The 24004-nt window shown below is 36.7% G+C and overlaps 1 protein-coding gene across 2 annotated transcripts in view; it reads right to left on the reverse strand.

Moving 5' to 3' along the window:
• LOC6565990 (disks large homolog 2) overlaps positions 1 to 24004 on the reverse strand; it is a 70920-nt gene that overhangs the window by 40998 nt on the left and 5918 nt on the right. For both annotated transcript variants that reach the window (XM_043215929.1, XM_043215931.1), the window contains exons 2-4: positions 18171 to 18353; positions 18032 to 18089; positions 2068 to 2198 (exon numbers count right to left, since the gene is read on the reverse strand). In XM_043215929.1, coding sequence (XP_043071864.1) covers positions 2068 to 2198; positions 18032 to 18089; positions 18171 to 18353 — 372 coding nt within the window. The remainder of the gene's footprint in view (positions 1 to 2067; positions 2199 to 18031; positions 18090 to 18170; positions 18354 to 24004) is intronic.

Raw genomic sequence — 24004 nt, forward strand, 5'->3', positions numbered from 1 at the left:
GAGTCAAGCACTTTCTCGACTCAAGTAATCCCTGTTTGATTTCGTTGTTGCTTACTGTAAATTTGTGTGTGTGTGTGTGAATGTGAGTGTGTGTGTGTATTTGCATCTTATACTTTGTGTGCGTTTTGGTTGCAAAGTTATGCAACGAATGTTTCACTTTTAGTTTCTATTTTGCTGTCCGTTTGACATTTGCCTTTGTTGTTGTTGTTGTTGTTGTTCTACGTGTTTGTTGAATTTTTAATTAAATTTGCGACTTTTTCCACATGCTTTCAGTACGTTGGCCCAAATGGGGCTGCTTTAAAGCTGCTTTCATCTGAGTTGACTGCATGGCATAAATATTGACAACTAGTATTTGTATACATATATTTATATATATATATATATATACATATATATATATATATATATATATGTGTGTGTGTCTACTCGAGTGTTTTAAAAATGCAACATCAAATTAATCGGAAATTCAACTTTTTACTTTTATGTTTATTGTTTTTTGTTGGGTCTGTGGAAATGTTTCCATGTGTGCTTCCAGGCGGATAGCAATAAATTGAATATTAAAAATTAATTCGTATAATATATATTAAATATTGTTGTAACGTATGTTTTATGCATTGAAGCAGACAATTACGGGTTTTTTTCCTTTTAAAATTGAAGATATATGTATGAAAATATGCCTGTTTTTGAACATATGTTTTAGTTTACAAAATCTGTGTTTCTTATTCGAAGGCAATATCTTTACAATTATGTCCTTGATTGCCATCGATTCTCAACGATAAACGGAGGCAATTATCGATAAAATGACGAAGAAAACTGGATCTGTGTATGCTATACGAGAAGTTACAAATTGTACATATTTTTGAACGGGTTTGGAGTATTAAAAGTTACATTCAAGAATGTAAGAATGTTGATAAAATTTATGTCCAAGCCATCAGAAAAATATATATTCGAGTGGTAAAAAAAAACTCGCAATTTTATGGGAGAAAAATATGAATTTCTCGAAGTGTATATGCCAACATCTGTTTGCCTGCCTGTTTGTTTGTTATCTGCCTGTGTCTGTCTGTTTCTAGGCAAACTAGTTTGCTTCATGAAACTTTCACTGAAATTGATTGATCACAATGATTGGTAATTTTGGATTGAAAATAAAATGGTATTCATTCAGCTGTTATGTGTGGAAATAAAGGAAATACAAACAATGCAGAAACAAAATGATGAGATCAAAACTATCCACCTAGAATCTAGATGGAAAGGGATTAAATTAATTGTGCTTGGCTTGTGAATACTTTTGGGTTCAATAACACAACACATCAACATCATCAACAATGCTACTTACTGAAGTTTTTTTTCTTTATATCTAAGTGATAACTAACTGATTGACCATTAATAATTCACACAGCTACAATATATTTTAATTAAAACTGATGAACACATTGCTTAATATCAACAAGCAAGTGAAGAGAATTGTTTATGCTGTTTACAAAGTCAGTATTCGCTTCACAACAAATACCTTTTCATGACTTGCACATATAAAAGTCAAAGGTGAAGTCCTTGCTTGCATCTGCCCACAAAAGCCTTAAAATATTTGGAATAAGTGCAGATAAATATATACAAACTTAAGAAGAAAATATGAAACCATTAATGTCAAAGCTATCTGAATGCGAAGAATACATATTTCAACAAACAAAAAAAACAAAAACAAATATTGTCTCCATTTAGATTTTGAACTAAAATCTAAAATACAAAATATTTGTGATGCTATAAAAATAAAAATGTGTAAAATCGCTTACGAAACGAGTAACTTAAATGAATTGATAGCTTAAAGTATGCAATAAAAGTGGTCTGTTTATTTTAAACATATTTTATTTTAAATTTAAAATTTGTTTAAATCAGCTGCTGGCTTTTTGAATGCCTATTTACAACAACCTTGAGCCTGATATACAGTTTGTGTAGGAGTGAATAGTGTGTTGGGTTGGGCCGTATGCTGTACAGACTGAGGCTCATGTATTGATTTTTGGGATTGCAATTTTGCAATCGCCTATTTCGCCTAAATTTTGTGTAGAAACTTACCTTTCTGGACAGCTGTGTTATGTCCACGGGCGTAACACGATTCAAGGCCGCCAATCGTTGCAGACGTTCCCTTGCGTGCTCCTCGACGGCAATGACAAACGCGTCCTGCACCGAGTTGCCAATATCCCACGCTGCACGCACAGAGAAGCGGAACAGAGAAAGAGAGAGAGAGAAAAAAAGAGAGAGATGGAATGAGCGAGTGAAAAATGATTTATGGTAGTTGGCGTTGGCTGGCGTTGTCAGCCAACCGACAACCGACGACCGACAACCGGCAACCGCAAGAGCAGCAACCATAAATGGCAAGGAGTGCTCTAGTCGAGAATGCACGACTAGGACATACCCCGCAGCCGTCTAACTTCTTACTTAACATAATAAACCTAACTTAGTTTGTTATGCTGTCAGAGACCTCTCATAAATAAGATCAGCAAATATAAATATATACCGATATACCGATACCCAGCAGATTGCGTCGCCATAGCCAGGGAAAGATGTAGTATCCTAGGGAAATATGTAATATACACACTAAAAAAAAATATATATATTTTCTAAATTTTAGAAAAATTCATCCTGAAATTAAGAAATGAAAGCGCTGGTTTTTAAAAAGCCACAACCATAAATTCTAGAAATACACTTGATAAATAATAAGATAACAAAAGTATGGCAAATATTCCATTGTATCGAAAGTGAGCTTAGAGATCTTTTATCGAATATCGAATAAGCTCCAATGTAAATGAAACTAATCAAATTCGTTAGAATTTTCGAATGCTGCAACTGAAGTTCACAGTTCGAACTAAACACAGCGAATATTTAAGTGAAATTTACGTATGAATGCGATTGACTGACTGCAACACAATGAGTGGGGGTACTGGGTGCATATACATACGTATTCATTAATAAGGCATTTCCGATTAGCGAACAATCAATGTGTATGTGTGTGTGTCGAACACATCGAACAAGCTAGTTAATGAGCACATATAATATATAAGCAAACACACCCTCCACAGAATCGATGACTCAAATATACATTAGAACTGATTATATCCTGTTTACTATTAATATAATAGTTATGAGTATATTACAGTGAAATATGCTCGAGTTTATTAAGTAACGGTTTATTTTTTCGATACATTCACCAATTTTCAACTTTAGGTGCTCGATGCTTTGACGACTGTTTATTGACACGATCTTGACGAACTTGACTCTCTCGTTCTGCTGTGCTTCTACGACTCTTCTTCTACGACTAATGCTAATGCTGCTGTTAGATCTGTTAACCAGCGTTGCCACCCAACAGCACTGTAAGCCCACTGTAACTACTCGTTACATACTCGTCACGAGAAGGTGCTCGTGTTTATGGTGCTAAGAATTGTACCAAGCCTAACGGGACCTTGATTACGCACTTTATAACGGTGCATCTGCTTCTTACACTGTTACAATGCATTGGAATGAAAGTTCCGTTAGTTTCTGACAGGATTTTAGGATTTTTCCATTTTGTGGCTAGTTTGGTAGCGATTTCGAATAAAGGCAGTCACTTTCCAGCCTTTGGAAAAGTAAGTAGAGCAATATGGTGATATTCTTTGAACGGCATAATTGAGTATACAAATGTATTTAATATTTTATAGGTATAGGGAAAGGAAAAGGAAAAAAGACTCTAGCCTGAAGAAGATACTGCAATAAACAACAGGCAAATATCAATTAAATTAAGTCGAAAGGCATCTGACGGACTGGACTAGATAAAAGTGCTACGGCATCTTAAATTCTATTTGGCTCGAGGTTACAAGTATCGAAACATTGTGTTTAACAATTATATTATATGTATGTAGAAACACTCACAAGCCAGCTCAATGTTATTCATATTGTACTGTCAAGAGTATGCAAAAATAGGCGGACAATGCACTTGAGGGCACTGAGATATATATAAAGATGGAGAGAGATGGAAGTGGAAGAGGAAAGTCAAAATACTCATATATACATATATATATATATATATATATATATATATATGATTATCCGTTTTGCTTTGCATGCCAACTGATTGAGTGGAAATGGATATGCATAGTCAAATTGCGGGCGTTGCCACCCAACCGACCAGACAACCGCCCAATTATCCTTAGGGAAATATCGCTGGCGTTTGCATGGGTAAATACATAACTCTTGATTTAACAAGCTGGAAAATCGAATAACACGACCAAGAAAATGTATAAATCTTATCTTCTTGTATTCAATTTATCATGCAAAATAAGATTTGATTTATTCTGTGATTGACTATTCGATTTCAATAACACTTAGTTTGTTTATGTCGTTAAGAAATAAATAAATACTAAACCAATCGTAAAATGAGAATACAAATTGTTGTATACGATTCAATATGAGCAGTCAATGTTACTTTTTTTTCTTTCATTCATGGCAAATAGGTTGCAAAATAATTGGCAAATAAATTCTAAATTTGTGTGCCATTGTTTTTCCCAGTGTAGACAAAATGGAAGGCAATAATTTAAATTGAATTAATGCTGATTTAGAAATGCATTCACATAGACAGATAGACAAAGTAAACAAATAAATATATATGTCCAAACAAACATTCAACTTTGCAGAGCTGTGCTCTGGCAATGTCGAAGGAATTGTCAAATATGTTTTGGAAACGGAAAAGTTGTGCTCGAAATTCGCTGTTGACTGTCAACGTCGACATCTTAGCTCGACCTCGACACATTTTCATTAATTTTGAATACCCTGTATGCATTGAAGGGGTAAGGAGGTTTTGAAGCAGACTTGGCAAAATAGTCGTTGCAAATATTTGTATTATTGTTGAAATAGGAAAATGGAATAGTTTCAAGAACGTTTTGTGTTGCTTTAATAATTATTAATATATATAAGTACGCAAGTTCTTTATATGTAAGCTCTGAAATTAGTGCAAATAATATAATATATATATATGAAACGAGCTTAAAGTAGGTAAATAAAACTTGTCCAAAATTGGCTCACAAATTGAAAGTTTTTTGTAAAATCAAGAATTAACTTTGTAAGCGGCACAGAGTTACTCTCAGTCGGGCATACTCCTCCAACAACAAGATTTCGCATCTATAAAAATGGGTATCTCATAGTCGAGCAGTGTTGGTGTTTTGGGACTGTTGATTAAGCCCCAAAGTGGCCGTCAGCAGAGACGCACAAGCACCAAGCTGAAACGCGCCCCAAGTTGCGCCCTGAAAATTGGGGCCGACGCAACACCCCCCGAACAACCCCCCTCCCCCCCAACGTTGACGAGACGCCCACTCGTCCCGTTGCAAATCCAATTAGGCGCCGTTGCGTTGTCAGCGTCGTCGTCATATGTCGTTGAACCTTCATATCCAAGCTGACATTTAATCTTATTTGTGTGCGTGCGTGTGTGTGTGCGTGTGTGTGTGTGAGAGACACGCCCTTACTTGTAACGTTATGCACTTTTGTGCACTCAGAAAAAAAATCAGCCTAAAAACTAGAAAGGTTTTATTGCTTTTGGAAGTAATTTCTAATCCCAAATTTATCGAGTTTTTTATTAATTTTTTTTTTTTTTAAATTTGTATTTGATGAAAATATTTTCTCTTATTAAGAAATACATTTCTAAAAAGTAAAACCTTTCTGAAATTTAGAAAATAACAATTCGAAATTGATCAAGAATATATATATATATATGTAAAATATAAATTTAAGAAAACTTACAAAATTTTCTAGTTGGTTTTCTGAGAAGACAAAGAAGAAATTACAGTTTGCTCTTCAAGTCAATAATGCATAAATTGTATATCAATTGATAGATTTTGGATAAATATTCCTTATATGTTATTTGAAACAATTAAAACGCTGCTTTTTACAGCTTAAAGCAATTTACTGTAGCTCCATGCAGAAGATTTGTAATTTGAAATATATTTACTAGTATTCTAGCATATATATTTGTCTAAGTGTAGCTGTGTCTCAGGCGGCGTTGGTTGACGCTGCCAGTGCAAAGAGTGTCAACTTAAACTAATTAACTGCGTCCAGTGATTGTCATCCGCTGTCCATCATCCATTGGTGCCACATTATGAAGCTTAATTAGCATTTAATGTCTGTCTCCTGGCTGAGGAGCTGATGCGTCCTTTCATGGGCCATCTTTGCGTTATTTACACACAACATAAATTGAAGAAGTCAGCGTCATTGTCATCGTCAACATTATCATAATCATCATCATTGTCATCGATGTCAACTTCGATATGCATGCATCAAAGCCCGTTGACAGTCAATGTTGTTGTTGTCTTCTTTTTTTTTCTCTCTTTGCCACTTGGGGCAACGAAAAAGGGGGACCCAGGGGGGAGCAGAAATGTGAAGAGATGATGACGGGCACATCATACTAATTGCTGCAACGAATCGATAAACAATAGACCAAAGTGTTCTCTAATTGCAAAAGCAATGGGAAAAGTGTGCAACAACAAAACAACAAAAGCAAAAGCAAAAGCCCAGCAGAGAGCAGCAAGCACTTTGAGTACAGGTTGATGGGCCAATTAAACAAAATCCCATTAAAATGACATTTGATATTCTCTCAATTCATAGCACTCAAATTTGAACATTAACAATTTACACAAATAGAAATGTGATAATCTGACGAACACTTTCCTGGCTTATCTTGGCAAACAAAATAAATAGCAAAATAATATTATTTTATATGATAGTCAATTTATGACGATTTCCAGTTGGATTTATTCCTGGTGACTCTCTGCTGGAGTGTCCAATTTCAAGTCACATTTCTAAAGCAGCCAAGTTCATAATCGTTTGATAATTCAGATGCACATTCAGAAATTAATTATCCAAGCTTTACTCGGCTTTGCTAAGGGTTATTTTAAGCAACAAAAATAAAATGCTGATTGAGCACATGAAATTGAAAATATTTCCCAATTACTTTCAAAATGCTCAAGGGTCTCTTTGATAATTTTGGATAAACTTGTAGCAATCGTCGTCGTCGTCTACTAATTCAACTGTTCTCGCATATTCAACGGATTTATCAACAATCTGTAGCATTAAGCAATAAGCTTATCTTTGACTATCCATTTCAAGTTAAAGAACGTTGATTAATTATTTTGTTTGGCTGACATTTTGTCAATTTTTGTTCGCCATCTCCATCGCAATAACGGTTATTATTATTATTATTATTATTATCATTATTATTTATTATAGTTTTCGTTTTTGCTTTGTTTATTATATTTATATCAATAATTAGCTTTTTTGTTGGCCCTAATCATTTTTTGCTTCGTTTGTCACTTGCAATTAAAACGTAACTTTAATTAAATAATGATGTGTTGTGTGAATATGTATGTGTGTTTGTGTGTGTGTGTGTGTGTGTGTGTACATTTTATATAATTAGTTGTGTTGCTTGATTCTTTTCTCGACATCAGTAGCTTCTCTTGCCTTAATTCAAGCTCAACGGCTCACACGTCGCATACGTGATATTTTAACTATTTGTGTATCGGGCCATATTCTCTCACTTAATTTATTGGCCATTAAATAATTAACATCATAAGGCAAATATTATTCGCGCCACTGGAATTTTTTTAGTATTTACAGTGGCTAAAATTGGTCTTTTTACACTTTGTTATCGACTTGAGAATTGGCATATATATATATATTTATATGGCCGATGGCCGAGTCGGATGAAGTCAATAATCGACAACATCGATAAGTACAAGTCGATAAGACCACATATCTTCCACAATTTATAGAGAGATAGAGTCGGAAAACTTGCTGGTGACCTTATTTAAAGATCGACCGCCCCTAAAAATCACAAAAGCCCATATCCAGCCCATATCCAAATTTAGAGCTAAAGTTACCAAGGATTGGTAAGAAATATCTTAAAATTTAAAGGGCACAATCATGATTCAGTGGCAAGGAACGCCCACCGACTCCTCCACCTGCTATCAACTGGTACTAGACTGGTATAAGAGTATTCTGCAGTCGGTAATGCTCGACTGCAACGATCTCACTTGTTTTGTTTTGTTGTTTCTTTTCTTGATTGCTCGATTCGAAATTCCCAACTGCACTTGCGATCTTTAAGTTTGGATGCATTCAACTCGTTTAATTATTTATCGTGTTGAATTCAGCGTTAAGCTTGCCATTGTTGTTAATGTTGTTGAGCTTGTTGTTGGTTTCCTATTGTTTAAATGCGACAAGCATGTTCATGAACAGGCATATTATTCACATGTATATTACCTGTGTATGAACTAATATGCTATTTGACATTGAAATTGTTCAAGCCCTGAAAGTATGAAAAGTTGAAATGGCAGAAGTTATCGACATAATGTAAATAGCTTGATCTGATCTTGATCTTGATGGTATGCGAGAACTTCTATTCCAAATTTGAAGTCTCTAGCTCTAACAGTCTCTGAGATCGGTGCGTTGACACATAAAGACATGCAAACATTGGTTAATCTATGCGCTGATTGATGCTGTTCAAGAAATTAAAAATATATAAATAGTTATGCTTTCTGCTGCCTCTAACATACTTCTTACAATTTTGAATAATTGATTCAAGTACAAAACATATTGAAAGTGATCAGAAATATTAAATACAAACATGACAAAAAAAAAAAAAAAACAGACGCATCTTAATTTAGTTTATAATTGCTTCGGCAACATATAAAATTGTGCTATCGATAAACGATTAACTTGTGGAGTGTTCCACATTCAACAAAGAAAAAACACCTGCAAAAAAACACATCAAAAAATTAAACAAAAAATATCAAAATAAAGTATGTCTTTATAACTTGGCTAGCTGCATATACATGTGTGTGTGTGTGTGTCTGTGTGTGTGTGTGTGCGTGTCTGTGTGTGTCTGTGTGTGCTATTACTATTTTAACATTCCTTTCCCAGCTTTATAGCCGCTGCTGTTCTGCTGTTTTTGTTCGTTGTTGTTGCCGTTCTTTCTGCTGCTGCTGTTGTTGCTGCTGTTGTTGCTGCTGTTGTTGCTGCTGCTGTTTGCTGTTGTTGTTGCTGTTTGTTAGCCATTTTTCAGCATCGCTTTTGTTGCTGTTTGTGAAACTCGTTTGGTGCACAAGATTTCGTTTTTATACTCGTACACATTGCTTTATCTGCCGGTCTTCCATTTTTTTTTTTTGTTTGTTTCGCTTTGTTTTTTTTTTTTTGTATTCTTCTTTTTGCTTTTTTCTTCTTTATTTTATCTAAGTAGCATGTGCGCGGGTTATGTAACCGCAAAATGATGTATCGCATTTCCGAGGCTGCTGCTAGCTGGAAGACTGTTGACTGGGAGAACTCTGGCAACCGGAGTGGGACAAGGGGGTCTGAAGGTCTGCAGGGGGCGGAGTGGAGGTGGGGCCGGCCTGGGCGAAGGCTTGGCCCTGCACATGACCAACGCCGATTTGGGGCCATGAACTTATGCGGCAGTTAGCAGCCGCCAGAGTAGTAGGTTGAGGGCATTTGCCCTCTCGGACCAAAAACTGTGGGAATACGAAAAGCTAAATATGTCTATATGTCTGCCTGTATGTATGTAGACGAAATAACTCAATTCCACATCGATTATATAATAGTTATGTAAACATTAATCAGCATGTACATCCAACAATATATATATGCTATACATATTAATAAGTTTGCCTCGATTTGTGCATTTTATGAAATGGCTAAAATGGAAAGTGACATGCAAATTTTTGTGTGTCTGTTTTTTTTTTGTTTTTTTTTTTTTGTTATGTTGACTTTCGTTTGCCATAAGAAAGTCGCGTGGTGTGTTTGTGTGTGTGTCTCGTTTAATGTATCACGTAATCCACATTAAATGCTCGTCTTTTAATACGTTTGCAGCGGGTATCATAATTTTGTCACGAACTGTCTTCGAAACCAAAAAGTAAATATTCCCGAGTAAACCACATCAGCTACAAGTATTTCTATTATTACATAATAATATTTATAAATAATTAGTATTAGCAATATTATTATTATTATTCAATGCCATTATTATCATCCATTTGATTACTCTTAAAACATATTCGGCAAGTGTATTAAATCGTCGGCAACTCGAATATAAAACTATATTTTTGTTCTTGTTTATTTTTGTATTATTATTTTTATTTATTTTTTTTTTGTATGTGACAGATTTATTTGTTTTTACGGTATGCGCATAGATAAGAAAAATCAAACATATAACTCCCTCCCCTAGTCTCTCCTTCTCCTTATCTCTTCCAATCAGACGGTATATACTATTTAAGATATATATATATATATATATACATTTAAGAATTTAAGACATATAAACTGGCTTAGAAGAATGGTTATACTTGCCCAATTGAGTATATAATTTCTCAATCAGTTAATTTTATATGATTTTTATTAATAGTAATAATTCAAAGAAATTGAAATCTAGCTTGAAATTGATTGAGCTATGTATAATTTCTTTAATGATTTTCTATGACTCCGAGCAATTTAATCGACTATCGAATTATCGATATGAATAGCTTGTTATGTGTTATCTTAATCCGTTAAAGTTATATTTTATTAGCACACTGTATAAATAATACTCGAAATTTTAGATTTAACAAAAAAACTGCGACATTTTGAATATTTTATTATCATTATTAATATGTAATGCTCATCATAAAATATTTCAAGGCAGGATTTGGGGCAGTTCTTAGAATTGTGCTTCAGCCGTCATTAAATATATTTTTTGGTAGCAAATAATGGCGGCGTTCTATTTGTGCAATTCAAGTTGACTAATTGGCTAATTGACATAGCTTGTCAAATAAAACAAAAAAAAACTAAAAATTGTAAATGCATGAAATGTGTCAAACTGATTTGATTTGATTTGATTGTCCGACTTTTCCATTTCCCCAATTTTCCTCAGAGCAACCCATAACTTATGTGCATATGTGTGTGTGTGTGTGTGCGTGTGTGTGTGCGTGTCTGCACACACATAAATATTACGCATACGCCACTTGAAGCACTGCAGTCGAGTGGCGCTCTTATCAGTCGCTTATCAGGCAGCAGCTCACTACGTAAACAAGAAATTGTTTAATTGTTAGCATTGCCATTCACAATGTGGACCGACGAGTGAGGGTGCGCAGAAGTGGGGCGTGGCTGGAGCCGGGGGAGAATGAAACATGAAACATGACTGGCTGGCAGGCTGGCAGTCAGTCAGTCAGCTGATTACCTGATGGACGGACGCACGCAGTTTAAAATGCCTCTATTATATGTTAAGAGAGATGTTTACATAGAACGGGGCTATGAGGGATGTGTGTTTACCCTTTAACCCATACCCGGCCATTGGAGTTGCGTTGCTGCAAACCATTGAGCATATTCAGATAGCCGTGTTTTCAAGCAGAGATAACAATTTTCACAATTTAATTTCATCATGTGGGTCAAAGTGGGGTCAAAGAACAATGCTATTCAACATTCAAAATGTAAGCTTTTTTTTGTTTTTTTTTTTTGTTTTGGCTACTTCTCTGCACATTTTTGGGAATTTAACTGCATGTGAAGCATGTTGATTAAAATGTTTCTTTTTGAAATCAAATCTATAAAATTCTATATTCGATACATTAAACATATTCTAGATATGTTCAGTCAGTTGTGGAGTTTTTAATATTATTCTCAATATAAGTATCGAGAATAAATGTTGGCTGGGCTTTTAATGGGTTAAGATCATTTCGAGACCCTGATGATTGTCATCAACAGCGCTGCTGTCATTTTCTGTTTACAGTTTTTACACTTTTGTTTTTTTTTTCGCTTTACAACACAGCCCACCTCCCCTCTCACCCAACATCTTTTATTTTTTCACTCTTCCAGCAGTTGTGTGCTGCTTTGAAGTTGTTGTTGTTGCGGTTGTTGTTGTTGTGGTTGTTGCTCAGGTGTGCATTGTCTCACGTTTGTTTACTTATTTGCCCGCTTGATTGCCTCACACACTTGCTTTTCTCTGCTCCGCTCTGCCCACCGCTCGTCTCGTCTTTCGATTACAACTGTAGTAGCCCATTTACACCTTATTTACTTACTTCCCAATTCACATTGCACACACCAAGAACCCTCCCCGCACCCACCCACTCAATGATTTGTGCAGTTTCTGTTTCAGTTTCAGTTTAAATACCACCCTCAGCTAGAGGCTCACAAGTGGGCTCAATTCCCATCAAATTCATCAAATATATGCTTTTATCGATTCAAGTGATGGTTCTTTGGTTTACATTAAATAAACAAATAATTAAATAAGAACATAATTAACATAATTAACAACAAAATAATTCTGTATATTAAACTGAAGCCAGTTTAGAAACAAGCCCTTGGACCAATAATATTTGTACGAACACAAAGACCTTATAAGAAGAAAATGACTTTAAATAGGTAACTAAATAATTAAGACCATTTACAATTATTGAAACAAAGTTAAACTAAGGTTATTCATTCAATATTTAATACTTTTTCTATTGTGTATGTTGAAAGTATTGCAAATTGCAACCAATGAAATTGAGGAGCTGAAATGATTGCAACTAAAATGTTAACTGACTGAATGATGCTCTACATATACCCATGAATGCACTCGGACACACACACACACACACACACACACACACACACACACACGCACACACACACACACACACACACACACGCACATACTTAGACACAATTCACAGCTGCTTATCAGCTGCTACAGCAGATGCAGGAACAAACAGATGGAAACGAAGGCGGCGGGCGGAAAGGGTAACATTTTGAACTGGCTTTGCCTATTGAATGTCAGCTAAATCGACATTCCCCCTCAACCAACCCCCGCCGTCTAAGCAAGAACAACTATCTTGTGTGTGCAGCATGCAATTCCATGGCCAAAAGACTTTGGGTCGCTTTTGAGGCAATGACTTTTACACATCGTAGCACATGGCTGCCCAACCACACATACCCTTCCCCCCCGCTCCGCTCACTCTCTGTCTCTCTCTCTCTCTCTTCTTCATGTGTGTGTGTGTGTGTGTGTGGTAAGCGCTCAATTGTATCCGCCATCATCATCATCGAGCGCGTGTAAATCGTAAGAAACACTCTCAGGGCAGCAAAGGCAGCAATGCGAGCAGCGACGTTAAGAAACTTGCCTTACCGGATTTTAAGCTAAGCCCCAACATCAGCAGCAGCAGCAGCAGCAGCACCAGCAGCAGCACCAGCAGCAACAGCAGCAACAGCAGCAGCAATAAAAAGCACCCCTTCCCCCTCCCTCACACCATTCACACACCTGCATGGACCGTGGGCAATAGACAAAGCAGTATCTCTTGCTCTGCCTCCTCTCTCCTCTTCGTCTCCTTCTCTCTCGCTCTCGCTCTCTCTCTCTCTCTGCCTCTCTGTCCATCTGTTGGATGCTCTCAACATCTTGGTCGCTCTATTGATTTCGCTTAATATAACAGCAGCAGCAGCAGCAGCAACAACAACAACTTTGGAATGCTAACGTTTGTCTCTTTCCATGTCTATGCACGTGTGTGTGTGTGTGTGTGTGAGCAGACAAGACAAGTAATGAGTAACAACTTCTTTTTCGTTTTTTTTTTTTGAGGGGGGGGGGGGGGGCTCTTTAAGAAATAAACTAGAAATTCTTGCGCCCATTTTACTGGTTAAAGTGACCCAAAAAAGAGAAAATTTCCTTCGATTTAGAGTTAGATGGGAGGGGGCGGGGCGGGGCGGGGGGAGCAATAGAGAGTAAATAGAGATGCATAACAAAAGAAAGAAGAAACAAAAAGATAATGCGACAATGTTGATGTGGCTTAATGTTCCATTCAAAAGCAGAAATGAAGATGAAGCCAAAGCAGAAGAAGATGTGAAAAGAGAGCTGGGAGACGAATTGAACAGCTAAAGTAGAAAGAGAAGGAGAAGAAACAGAATCAGAGTGGACAGATTAGAAAACGAAGCTCGAAAAAGTTGCCAAAAAACGGAATGAGAAAAAACAAACAGGATTCAATAAAATCGGAGTAATTTCTTTTCAATATTTATGGGATATTAATTAAGAAGAGTTCATATAGAATCTATATCTGAGAAAAGATTAAATTACTTCGATAAACGAATCTTGCAGAGACTTCTCCAGGAAGAGAAACAAAAACCCCAATAATTAAAAATTAAAACTTAATTTTAATTTCGATATTTTTGGAATTCAACAAGAAGAATTCGATGCATGTTTAAATATATATAAATAGAGGAATTACTCTACATTCGCATACAATTTACAATTTCCGATGGAATAATAATTGATCATTGATTATCAATCAATCAATCAGACAATCAATCAATCATCAATCTACATACATTTCATAGATAAATATGTGAAATATGACAACTAAGCCAAATTTCCTTCATTTTATTAGTGAAAAATTTAATGCTTACAATGTAAAACAAAAAAAAAATTCGGCTAATTGTCCTTATTAATTATTAGGAGGAAGTCGGTCACATTCTGCAACTAACTTTGTTGAAAGTTAGTCTGCGGCAAAAACTTTGCCGATGCCTCAAATAACGAACATAGTTTAACCCAAAGCAAAAATATTTAACAAAAAAAAAGCAAAAAAAGTCATAAAAAATAAATCTTCAACCTTTGGTCAGCTTTCGTGGCACTTTGCTATTTTTACTGTAGTGTGCCATAAACATCTAAAATGCATTGGATTTCAGTCAGTCGAGCAAACAGCAAAACAGTTAATTGCATTTGTACAAAATATCCTCAGCTTTAGCTCTCTTTTAGTAAAAACAAAAACAAACAAAAAAAAAAAATAATAATAATAAAAGATTAGTAGATTTTGTAGATATTATTTTTGTAGATTGAGCATCGACACAATTGTAATTGAGTTTATTTACTTGTCGGCCAGTGTAAATCGAGCATTGGTCAGCTGCATTGCAGCTCATTATTCAGTGTCTATAATCTTGTGTTGGTTGTTTAACTGCACATGATGTTTACGCCTCCATTTAAGCACTTTATCAACGACAAATAATAATAAAAAATATAAATATAAATAAAAAAAACACACAACGCCCCTACGAAATATGGCAATTGCAGTTGGACAGGCACTGTGTTGGTTGTGGCAGTTTATGTGTTGTTTTTTTCTTAGCTCTTTTGGGATTTGTTTCGCATTTTGGTCTTGTTGCGGTTTTGGGTTTTCCACACACAAGCACACACACACACACACACACACACACACACACACACACACACACATTCACACACACACACACAAGTAAAACTTGTTTCGTTTTCAAGTTTTTGGAGTTGCCGTTACACATACAGTTTGAGCAGCACTATAAGCCACTTAAACTGTAAGCAGCTTTTCCTGCAATTTTGTGAGCGTTCTCGCTACTTATACTACATATGAAGCTATTTCTTATTTTGCGACATTCTTTTTGTCTCTTCATCTGCTTAATTTCATCTTTCAGCAGCAGCAGCAGCAGCAACAGTTTCCAGTTGGTTGACTCGCTTTGGCAGCGCACTCAACTCCCACTCCCAACACTGCCCACTTTCCACATCCCACTTACCGCTTACCACTTACCACAGTCAACTAACAGCCCACTTCCCATTCCATTCCAGCTTTTATTTGTTGCTGTTTTGGTGCCGTTTTCTATGTGAAATGTGAATGGCAGCGATCACTGGCAGAGGTGTCAAATTAACAACAAGAATTCTTTCCAGCTCCCTCTCTCTCTCTCTCTCTCTCTCTAACTCCGTCTCTCATTTCCGAGAGAGAGCTAGTTACATTGCTGAGAGAGAAGTGAAGAGAGCCGAGCTTTGTTAGTTTGAAAGCATTGTTTAGTTAGGTTTGCTTCCGCTGCTCTTTTTACATTGCATTCCAATTGTGTGAGTACTATTTACATACATAAGTATATATATATATATAAGTATATATATATATATATATATATATGTATATACTAGCAGCAGGTATTATCCGGCTTTGCCCGTACCCAGTACAACTTGTACTTTTTAATGTGTATATATCGATAACAGTTTATTTATTTATACACATTTTAAAATATTTACTTTTGCCTTTTTGCCTTGTTCGCGTTAAACACACATTCATTATACCCTATGTGCAATTATTTTGTGTATAGGGTATAAACATGTGAAAATTGACAGCTGTTTTAATGGCTCATAAGCAAAGTGTAAAGTCTGAATCAACACACACACACACACACACTCAAACACTCACACACATGTGCAAATGCATATTTCTTTATTGCAGGGAAAACTTTTCAAGTTTTCAACTGAATTTCAAGTGGAAAAAAAACGTCAACATTGCCGGCAAAAAGAAAAAAAAAAGACAGAAACAAAGCAGAAAACGAAAATGTTTTTTATTGTTGTTGTTGCTGTTGCTGTTGCTGTCCTACAAATGTATCTCAGCGCTGCTGCGTGTATTGCATAAATGCCCTTCGCCCCAAAACAATGCAACAACAACAACATTAAAAATATTTAACACACAAAAATCAGTCATAAAAAAAAAACACAAAAACGCAACGCTGACGCCGCCGTCTCTGTTGCCGTCTCTGTTGCTGTTGCTGTCTCTGTCGCTGCTGATTCATGGCTCGTGCATACATCGCTCAGCTCAGCTGGCAGCTGGGACAGATGGACAGACAGACAGACAGACAGAGACGGGGGAGACAGGCAGACAGGCACAAACACGTACAAAACGTGTAAAGAGCAAGTTTAGACAGTTTGACAAGCATTTGTGCACACTTACTTTAGACGCGTCGCTCTTGTTGTCGCTGTCGCCGTGGCTGGTACTGCTGCTGCTGCATATATGTAAATATATATGTATGCGGATGTATGCGTGTGTGTGTATGTGTGTCTCTACACAAATCAAATTAGATACACCAACAACAATATTAAAACAAAACAAAAAAACAACACAAAAAACAAAAATGCGCTCTAAAACGAAACACGATGGCAATGAAACGCTGACGCTGACGTTGACGCAGTCGCAGTCGCAATTGCCCTAAAAAGCCAACGCGCGCGCGCGCGCACTCTCAACGTACAATATGGGAACGTAGGAAGTGAGACGTGGCAAAGGGGGCGACGCGGAAGCCGGCACTACACAAACAGGACACGACATAAACACGACACAGCACGACGCGAAACGAGACGAAACAGAATGCAATTCGTAACGGGAATGAGCAGCACACTGTGCTGTGAACGCAACGACAAACGGCGACAGTTGCCGCACAACTGATGTGATTAGTTGCCAAAGCCGCAGCTAGCCCCCAAAAAAAAATCGTGCGCAGAGCAGCCAGAGAAAGAGAGAGAGAGAGAGAGAGAAAGAGAGCGAGCGAGCGACAGAGCGTAAACGTAAAACGTTGGGAGCTGCTGACCACAAAGCAAATTGTAAAAACAAAAGCGTTGAAGAAAAAAAGCTGCGCGAGATGCTCAAACCAACGCCAAGCATAATAGTAATGTGTGAGCGAAGAATGAGAGAGACAGAGTAAAACCAAGAGAGAGAGAGAGAGCGAGAGAGAGAGAGAGAGTAACACCATGAGAGAGAGAGAGTAAAACCGAGAGAGAGAGAGAGAGAGAGAGAGAGAGCGAAATGAGTTGGTTTGACTAGAGAGGTGCAGTTGAGCAGTCACCGCAGTTGGTTAATGAATGCAAACAGTTAACAAAACAGCTGCGAGCGCATTTTGAAAGCCATTGCGTTAAAGGCATGTTAATTAAAAGCTAACAGTTTGTTTGTCGCTTGTGTGAGTGCCCTCGAAGTTGTTAAGAGACTGCACGACTGAGAGATATCCTCTACCAGTTTCTATGTACATATATACATAGATAGGAATAAGTCAAAAGGAATTTTATATCGCACCGATATTTATCGATAATTGGCAAACGTGCCCGGTGTATCGAGAAACTAAAAACTTGGATCAATATTCAAAGTAACAAATGTTTTCATAATACTCTCTGTACTTTATCGACTCCAAACAATATTGATCTAATAGTAATAAAAAGCATTATGGTATCTATAAATATCTAGATATAAATATATATATATATATAACTTACCCAATCGGGAATCATTCTTTTTGCGTACACGTAAACAAATTGTGCATGATTTGATGCACTGCAAAAGTGAAGACGAAAATACAACAAATCAGAACAGTTTATTAATCAGTTGTTAATCAGATTTAAATCGATTACTTACATCGTGTATGTGACGAATGGCCTCGCCCCGTGATATATTGTCCAGGCTAAGGCCATTGACCTCGAGTATCTCATCGCCCACTTCCAGATTATCGCGATCGGACGGTGAGCCGTATAATTTAATTTTACCCTCCGCATTCTCAACGAGAATGATAACATATCCAGATAGTTCGACAACTTGTTGCTGCAACAGAGAGACACATTTTCAGTTAAAGAATTGTAAATATAATCTGTTCATAAGTGTAGTTTGTAATGAAAAATATTCCCAGATTAATCAACAAAATCCAATATGAAAGATAGCTCGACCAGCAGTTACCCTGGACCGGGCTTTTAATTGAATATCAATATAACAAAATTGATATTTGTATCCAATCTTAATGAAATTTTTACATACAAAGGAAAGTATATACTCGTATATAAATAACTGTGGCTTTTATTACTACATTTTATTAGTCCGAAAATTATTCAACTCAGCAACTAATAAGCTTCTAAATATCGAAATAATATTGTAATGTTTCACTTTCGACATTGGAATTTCTTACATTTTTGGTAAGCATTTTTTTATTGGTTTATTTTCAATATTTGCAATAAATATCGGACAATTTTTCACATACCCAGGTTTAAAAATATTTCACATTTTGCAAAACGGTTTTTTTTTCAATTTTCGTTTTAGTGTAATCATTCACTTTTCATTTTATATCAGTTAAGCTGTAACTTTTTAATTTTTATTTAATTTGAAATTTTTTCTTACATATTTAACGTTTTTTTTAATTGTGAACTATTTGTAGTCCACATTAAATAGACAAAATACAAAATTAAATAATGGGTAATAATTAAACAGCTAATAACATTTTAATAGAGAGCTACTCATATTGTAATTGCTAGTTTTTTTTTTAATTCGAGTTAAGTGCTTCGCTTTATACAGCTACAATTTCGCACTAATGTGTACATTTAAGGATATGCGCTCAACGATACAAGTTTAAAAATATATGAAAAAAACTTACAATTAAAAAAAAAAAAATGTTCCGCTCCAGCAACCAAGAAGTATTGTATGCCTAGGAAATTGCTCTTATGCTCAAGATTTCAATGTTCCCGCTCATAAAGTCATTTGCATAAATGCTACAAAATGTTTAATGCTTAATGTGCGTAGAGATGATAGAGAGGCGGTGAGCGGTGAGGGGTGGTGGTGTTGGTGGTTACACATTTCAGGTATTTCAGGGATGGGCAAAAAAAAAAAAAAAAAAAATTAATTATACGCAAGTGCGGGCAACTTGGACCCAGTTATTTAAGGTCCTGTGCCCCAACACCCAACATCCAATCCCAACTCAAGCTAAACAGCAGGAATCGCAATTTCTGTCTTCTGATGTGGGCGTTTAATTGTGTATGTATATGTGTTCGGGGGGGGGGGGGGGGTGGGGTTGGTAGGGGAGTTGGAGTGGGAATTTTAGCCCATTATTGCTTGGGCTGGCTCATTATGTTAATTACAACAAATTATGCTCGTGTGGCAAATGCGTGTGGACGAAAACACCCAAAACTCCCACAACACACACACACTCACACACACACACACACACACTCACACACCCTACCCCATCCCCTTGCAGCATCCAGCATTTTGTTAAGAGTAAGGGTAATAGCTCTCTCAGTTCACGTTTCAGTTTTAGTTACGTTCTGCAATCGGCGTCTGGGACAAAAAAAAAAGTAAATAAAATAAACAAAAACAAAACAAAAATGCTGTGTAGCGCTAATGAGCTTTTTGGCTTTTGAGTTTGACATTAATGCCACTTATGGGTCAACAATTTAAATTTGATAATCGCTGGCGCAGAGCAGGTAGCAATTTAACAGTTTCACTTTCATTATGCATAACGAAAGTTTCTCATTTTTGTTAAAAACTATAACTATTAAAAAGCATAGAATTTGACAATTGTATGATTTATAAACGATCTTAAGCCCAACATAATGTAATATTAATCCAAAGGTCTATCCAATGGTAGGTACCCACTTCGGTATCCACTAGTAAGAATACCGAATTACCCACTTTTAAGTACGAACTTGAGTAAGTACCCACCGTTAGGTACCCAATTCTAGATTCTGCATTCAGTAGCCCCTTCGTTACAGTCTCGTATTTATCAACCGATAATTACCTACTTCCACAGCCCACAGATAGATTCTATAGCTAGATATTCACATATAGCTTACGCTCTGAGAGGCAAGCTCTACGATATCTACTGGTCGATCTAATAAACCGCCGAGTCAAGTTCTTAATTCGATCTCTGTTGAGTCGAGGTGTAAAATCGAACTGTCTTCATTTCTTAAAATCCTACCTATCTAACAATGTTCACTTATTTACCACTTGCTGTACGGACAAGGCAGGGGATCATTCTAACCCTTGCAGGGATTAGTTACAATTGGTCTAGTTTTACGTATCTTTATCATGTACTCAAGCGGTCGCTGCTGCAGTTTCAGTTTTTGGAACAGGTGTATAGCCACTACTGCGAGGTACCCACTGGAAGTTATTCAATGATTGGCACCCGCATCGCAATCCACTGGTCGGTACCCACTTTAATATCCACTTCGTTACACACCTGACGATACGATACGATACCGGTAGAGAGATATCCACTGTTAGCTACTCTCTGATTGGTACTTACACTGGAATGCAATGCTAGTTAACCAATGATACTTCCCCTTCTAGTTAACCACTTTGGTATCTTCTGCTAGGTCCCTATCTCGGTACCTTCTGCTGCTGGGCACTCACTTCGGTATCTTCTGATCGGTGCCCACTCATCATAGGTACCCACTTATTAGGTAGGTGTTTATTTACCGTCTTTTCAACTGTAAATTCAGTATTTTATATAAATATATATAAATATATAAATTTATATATAAATTTATTGGCACAAACAACAAACAAACGTGTTAACGTCCAATGGCAAATTATTTGGTACAATTCAAAAGGACTCAGTTTGGGGAGCAAAAGGTGAAGGGCGGAGGTCGAAGGTTGCACTCGAAAGCGAATTCAACGGCAATTGCCGCCAAAAACACACACACACACACCCGCGGAATGCGGAATGCACAAAAGAATTGGGCGGAAAAGCCAACGTGGCGAAAGTGCAATTGTTGCAACACGGAATGCGACAGCGACAGCAGTAACAACAGCAACAATTGCCGACAACAGCCAACAAACAAATCAACAAACAAACAAAACACTCGAGAATGCAAAACCCAAAGCGAACTGAACTCGACTCGAGTCGAGTAAAGTTGGCAAACAGCCAACGGTGGGGAGGGGGCAGCAAGGTGGGGAGCATTACAATGCCACAAACAATTGGCGCGAGAGGTGCAGCTGCAACAAACACAACAACGACAGCAGCTGACGATGAGGACAACTCGACAACAGTTGCAGTTCTGTTGCCTTAATATGATTAGACTGGGCGCAAAACAACAACACCTAAGCCAGTCGACTGAGAGAGAGAGAGCGAGAGCGAGAGAGAAGCTCGACTAGGAGATACCCAGCACACAAGACCTTACCTATTTTCACCCCTGCTATTTATTTTGTTTCTAATTCATCTTATTATCCAAAAAAATATATATTTACAAAATTTAGAAAAAAAATTTTCTATTTCAAGATTTGTGTATTTTTAGATCGAGCAATTCGTATATTCGCTTTATGTTGCTTATACAGTGCGATTTTTTCTGAGTGTATTGAGTTATATGCCTACTTAATTAGAAAGAAATATCTTTAAAATTGTGACTCTTATTGCTGCATCATCTGCAAAGCTGCCCGACAGGGGACTAGCAGCATTCTTTAATCCTTACCAATATTATAATTACAAATATAAATTTCAAAAATCGAATCTCGTAAATAATACATAGAACAAAAAACCTATAATGAAATTTGGTGTCTTTCACTCCTTCTTCTGTCCAAACTTATTTTTATGAAGACATTCTTCATTTGAGATTATTGAGCTTAATTTGTTGTTAAAATGATTCGTTTAAGATTTTACATCTTAAATACAAACCAAAATTGTTTATAAATTATTGTAATATCAAATAAAGAGCTTAGCTATGCAGTTCAAATAAGTTGTCAATAATATCGTTGAAAGCTTCACAACACTCTTAATTGATGAGTTTGCTCAGCCAAACAGGACAGCTTGTGACCGATAGTTGCTCGGGCAGCTATATAATATACCGATATATATTTAGTATGTACTGGCTCGCGTCTATATTAAATGAGTTAATTCAAATAGTCTTCAAAAGGGCAACTCGAGAGCAGCAACAAACAAAAACAGCGGCATAATCATTGGCGCTTCAGTGCCGGATGATGGCACTTGGCATCCACAAACACAAACGTACACACACATACATACATACACACATACATACGTACATACATACATATATATATGCTTATATATAAGATATATATGTGTAGGGAGGGGAGAAGCGGCGACATCGATTCAAAAGTGGAGCAGCCTTAGTCGCAGTCGCAGTCACAGTCACATTCGCATTTGCCAGTCGCAGTCGACAGCCACCTCTAGCTCACGCCCCCGCCTACGACACCACCCCCAAGCCTTCAAGCCCCTCCCCAGCCATCTGCAGCCATGGCACACTCCAGCGCTCATCTCCTGTCAGTCCCACAGTCGCACTTGAATGAAAAATGACAGCAATTACGCTTAAATTATGCGTTTGTTTTCATATGAGCGTCCTTGTCTCCGTTTGTCTGTGTGTGTGTGTGTGTGTGTGTGTTTTTTATATCATCTCAGAAGAGTATTCTTATTTTGTTGTCAAGTTTGCAACGCCTCCGAGACAAAGTGTGCATATATTTTTATATATATATCCTCATCAACATCATAGCATATCTATACCTACTATTCTTTGACAGTGAACAATGGCTGCTGGCAATTTGACTGCGGTCTGCAAGGGTATGCTATCGTCGGCTTGCCAAAGATTCAATTGTTTGACTTCTTGAAGCTCATTGCACACATTCACACATAGACAGAGCGAGAGAGAGAGAGAGAGGGAGAGAGAGAGAGAGACTTAGATCCACTTGCACTCATACCAACAAAGATATATGTACAGAAGCTTTATAAAATGCTCTAACCTCAAAAATTAATGGGTATGTTGCTGTTAATGGTGAGTGGCCAAATGGGAAAAGACAAAATATATAAATACAAAGCAAAATAAATACAGAAACTCACTCAATTCTTGTATGTATGTATGTATATATTTATCTATATGTAAGTATGTACATATGTACCCAACATATCCACTGTAACAAATTAGTGTGCGACATTAGACATTACTGTAAAAGTCAAAGAAAGTAAGAAAAACATGACAATTGAATTAGGCTGCACATACGAATTACTCTTTAATTGCCAGATCGCTTACTCTGCGTTGCCAAACCGCTTAAAAGACAATAAATATTTGAAGCTGTTAGTAAAATCAAACAAAAGCAAGAGACCCCGTTGCAGTCGGGCATAACTAACTGCGAAATACTTTGATACCATAAGTATTACCATCTGGTAACAGGTGCCCTACGAACTTTAAAGGAGATTTTTGGTAATCTACAGTCCAAATTTTAATTTAAATTTATATGCCGATCTTTGAGGGTTATCAGCAAGTCACCTTCCACGTTTGGTGACTTTATCTTTAAAATTGTGGAAGATATTCGGGTTTATCGATTTTTATTATCGATTCTTAAAGCTACCAGTAATATACCTACCAAGCTTGACGGCCAACCACTTGCCAACAACTTGCCAACCAAATAGCTTTAAATTGTGGGAGATATGTGGATTTATCGATTTGTGATTATCGCTTTTATCGATATCCTAGCCT

This window comes from Drosophila grimshawi, unplaced genomic scaffold, assembly GCF_018153295.1.
Source record: "Drosophila grimshawi isolate 15287-2541.00 unplaced genomic scaffold, ASM1815329v1 contig_848, whole genome shotgun sequence".
Classification (NCBI taxonomy): domain Eukaryota; kingdom Metazoa; phylum Arthropoda; class Insecta; order Diptera; family Drosophilidae; genus Drosophila; species Drosophila grimshawi.